The sequence below is a fragment of the Suricata suricatta genome, chromosome 9 (assembly GCF_006229205.1).
Source record: "Suricata suricatta isolate VVHF042 chromosome 9, meerkat_22Aug2017_6uvM2_HiC, whole genome shotgun sequence".
NCBI classification, from domain to species: domain Eukaryota; kingdom Metazoa; phylum Chordata; class Mammalia; order Carnivora; family Herpestidae; genus Suricata; species Suricata suricatta.
The window spans coordinates 38345247-38349143 of record NC_043708.1 but is presented as its reverse complement, the minus strand read 5'-3'; the positions used below and the strand labels follow the sequence as shown (position 1 = coordinate 38349143).

Sequence of the window (3897 nt, the reverse complement as noted above, 5' to 3'; positions counted from 1 at the left end):
TCCTCCCCATTCGTGCGCTCTCCCCAAAGGTTTTTTGTTTTTGTTTTTGTTTTTCATTACAATTAAACGTGGCGAATTCTTGGAGGATTTCGATTTGGCCCAGTCCTCATTGTCCTCTGGAGACCTCTTGACCCAGGCAGCGCATCACTCCAAAGTGGATTCCTGTAGCACCACTGCCTCTTTTGGCAAGGGTGGGGGACGGGGGTGGAGAACAAGTCTGGATGAGGGTGTTGAAACGCTGCTGTTCTTGCCTCTCCCTTTCTCCCAGCCACTCTCCAGTCTTTTCCTCCTCCAGATTCTGCAAACGACTGAGGAAAAGTCCACGGGTGAACTGCGGGCGCTGTCGAGAGCGGGGAGGTGCTGAAATGACCCGGGCGAGCTGGTCGCAGTCTTGATTGGCAGAGCGGGCCAGTGACTGACAGGGGGTCTCCATGGCGCCCGCGCCGCCAATCCGCCCATTCCAGTAGCGGCGCCAGTTCGCCGGCCTGCGTGCCCTAACGGAGCCGAGCCGAACCCGGGCGGCGGGGCCCGCACCTCCTCCAATCCCTCCTGCTCGTTCTCTCCGAGCCGTTGCGCCGCCGCAGCTGCCCGGGTCGTGCGTCCCGGCTGCCCTAAGCCGCTTCTCCGAGGAGAGCCTGGAGCACCCGGCGAGGCCCGCCGACATCTGCTGCGTGTCCCGTTCCGCGCTCAGCGCCCCCGCTGCAGTCTGCGCTGCCTCGATGTTCCAGTTGCCCATCTTGAATTTCAGTCCCCAGCAAGTGGCCGGGGTATGCGAGACTCTGGAGGAGAGCGGCGACGTAGAGCGCCTGGGTCGCTTTCTCTGGTCGCTGCCCGTGGCCCCTGCGGCCTGCGAGGCCCTTAACAAGAATGAATCGGTGCTGCGCGCGCGAGCCATCGTGGCCTTTCACGGCGGCAACTACCGCGAGCTCTATCATATCCTGGAAAACCACAAGTTCACCAAGGAGTCGCACGCCAAGCTACAGGCGCTGTGGCTCGAAGCGCATTACCAGGAGGCTGAAAAGCTGCGTGGACGGCCCCTGGGGCCGGTGGACAAGTACCGCGTGAGGAAGAAGTTCCCGCTGCCGCGCACCATTTGGGACGGCGAACAGAAGACACACTGCTTCAAGGAGCGCACGCGGCATCTGCTACGGGAATGGTATCTGCAGGACCCATACCCCAACCCCAGCAAAAAGCGTGAGCTCGCCCAGGCAACCGGACTGACCCCTACTCAGGTGGGCAACTGGTTCAAAAACCGCCGACAAAGGGACCGGGCGGCTGCAGCCAAGAACAGGTCAGTACCTACAGGCCTATGCGCCCCGCCTTCACCCTGGTGGGGCGGTTGAAGATGCCCTGGGTTCCCTTTCCCAGGGCCCTGCGACTTGGATCCGCAGGAGTTGAGAGCTCAGTCTGTCTTCAGTTATGAGCCCACAGCGTTCTGGGATCCTGGGTGGGGAAGGAGAGGAGTTCCTTCTGGGCTCTTGGTTCTCCATTCTCTCCCTGTTCTTGGAACTTGGGGGTCGCCCCAGCCGCTAGTTCCAGTCACAAAACCAAGGCTGCATTGAGAAGGAGAAAGAAATAAACATTAAAATCTCAGCAACAATTAGGGACCCCAAGGTCCAAAGCTAATTTCTGTCAGCTTGGGCCCATGCTCCTATTAGCAATGTGGCAGGTCTGTGTTATCGTTTTTAAAGCCCAGAGGAATTCTTCTTTAATGCTTTGAAAATAGTTTTTGATGGACTTCTGTATGGAAGTCGAGTTCCCTTTCCATGCGTGGACAACCTTGCCTCAAAATAGCAAACTAGTCAACTGAGGTTTGTCTTCCAAAGCGTGTGGGTCTAAATTAGCCAAACCTTTTGGCCAAGAACCCAGCCTCACCCCCCAGGCCCAAATGTTCCATGATATCCTCAGGCAGCCCTTTTTGCCTTTTAGCGGCCTCAAGGGCACTGACAGGAGCAGGGGCACGCTGGGAAGGGGGTTCCCTATCCTGGAGCCCGTTATGCCCTTGTCACCCACACCTCATTTATCTTGACAGTATTGTAAATCTCCCAAAGGCGGCCAATAACCGCGAATGAACCTGCGAGCCCAACATCTCAGAGGGGGAGCTCAGAAAGGATTCAGAAGATGGGATAACGCTGGGCTACTTGGAGAGGCGGCCAACAGTGGAATCCTGCCTGGCTTTCGTTGCCTCACTTTTCCTACTTTAACTGCTGGGGTCTGTGGGAGAGCCGCTAGCCCCTGGGCTTAAGGGATGTAAAGCGGGGGGAAGGGGGGCAGGGGCAGCTATATTAAGCGCTGTGACTGGTGTCCCTTTCCTTCCCGTAGACTCCAGCAGCAAGTCATGTCGCAGGGCTCCGGGCGGGCTCTAAGGGCTGAGGAAGAGGGCACGCCCGAGGTTCTGGGCGCCGCCGCCAGCCCGACCGCCAGCCTATCCAGCAAGGCAGCTACTTCGGCCATCTCCATCACGTCCAGCGACAGCGAGTGCGACATCTGAGCTGCCCATCCAGCATGCTCGAAAACAGAATCCACTATAAAACAAGACAAAATGAAATAGGAAGGGAGGATGAGAGACCACGCAAACAGCGCTTGCGAAACCAGGTGGCCAGGGACCCGTGGGCTCGGGTTGCGCGTTTCCGCCCGGCGGCCGGCCTGGCTCAACCGGCGCCCTACAGCCACTATCACAGGGGCCCGCGGTGAGGCCCAACCCAGCGCCACGTTCTCCTTGCTTTGCTTTTTCCCAAGAATTTTACTGCAGAGATGCCTCCGGAACCCGAACTGCACGCTGAGCGCCTGTCCTGAATCTCCCGTGGGTATTTCACGTCGAAAGGACGCTGTTATATATGTATAACTTTTGCTTTAAAGTTTTTTTTTAACAAAACATATATATGCTGTTTATTTACTTATTTAAAAGACTACAGTGGTAGGTTTCTCTGTATCTTGGGAACTTGCTGTTTCTAAGGGCGCAGGGTGGAACACATGTGTTCTGTGGGAAGAAGCCAAACAATAAAAACCTGGTGAGCAACCTTTCTTAATTAAGTGAGCTGCTCTCAGATTCTTTAAAAAAAAAAAAAAAAAAACCACAAACTCTTCACCAGGTAAGCAGGGGCCCTTGTGCAAATAGTCTCAGGAGAGTCGTCTCTGTTCTTTTGCTTTTTCTGATGTCTCTGGTATATTTTTTAACTGGTCAATGGTAGATCCATAACCACCTGCTCAACAAATTGTATGTGTGTATGTATATATGTACATGTGCATATGTATCATATATTTAAACCCAGAAATTGGCACCGTGAGCATCCCCTATAAGGCAAATCCACACATCTCCAAGCACGGTTTATTATGGCTTGTGCACCTGACACTCACTTTTATGAAGTGTTAATGGCTTTCAGGAACAGTTTATGAGTCCTATTTTATAAAAATGCAAGACTATTCTGACACAGGCTCTGCAATTAGAAAGGCTTTCCATCTCCTTTTAGGCCTCCTCCCACACAAAATAGGTACCCCTCATCATGCTAGAGTGAATATATACTACATTTAGGATTAAACTCATATTAAGACAAAAGATAAGAGAACTTTTAAAAACTAAATGAACATCTTCTTGCTGCAGAAGGTTTTAATCAACCATTATTTTCCACAAAAGGAATACTTAGATGAAGGAAAGGATGTAATCATGTCACATATTGAGGTGAAATAGAAGGCTGCAGAGAGTGACATTTTAAAAATCTGATCTCTGTATTAAACATGAAATAAGTCACCTAGAGCTTCATTGTCCTGCAATAGCCTCAATTAAAACTATATTAGGATTTAATTTGTGCAGGCACACACACCAAAAAAAAAAAAAGAAAGAAAGAAAAAAAACTAAACTATGTCCTTGCACTAAAAAAGTAAATGTTATCCAGAGTC

The 3897-nt window shown here is 51.9% G+C and overlaps 1 protein-coding gene across 1 annotated transcript; it reads left to right on the top strand.

Moving 5' to 3' along the window:
- The first annotated feature begins 704 nt into the window (after positions 1 to 704).
- Positions 705 to 3027, top strand: SIX6 (SIX homeobox 6). Its single transcript, XM_029952430.1, has 2 exons — positions 705 to 1291; positions 2323 to 3027. The coding sequence occupies exons 1-2, from the start codon at positions 720 to 722 to the stop codon at positions 2489 to 2491; spliced, it is 741 nt and encodes a 246-aa protein (XP_029808290.1). The 5' UTR covers positions 705 to 719; the 3' UTR covers positions 2492 to 3027.
- Positions 3028 to 3897: the final 870 nt, after the last annotated feature.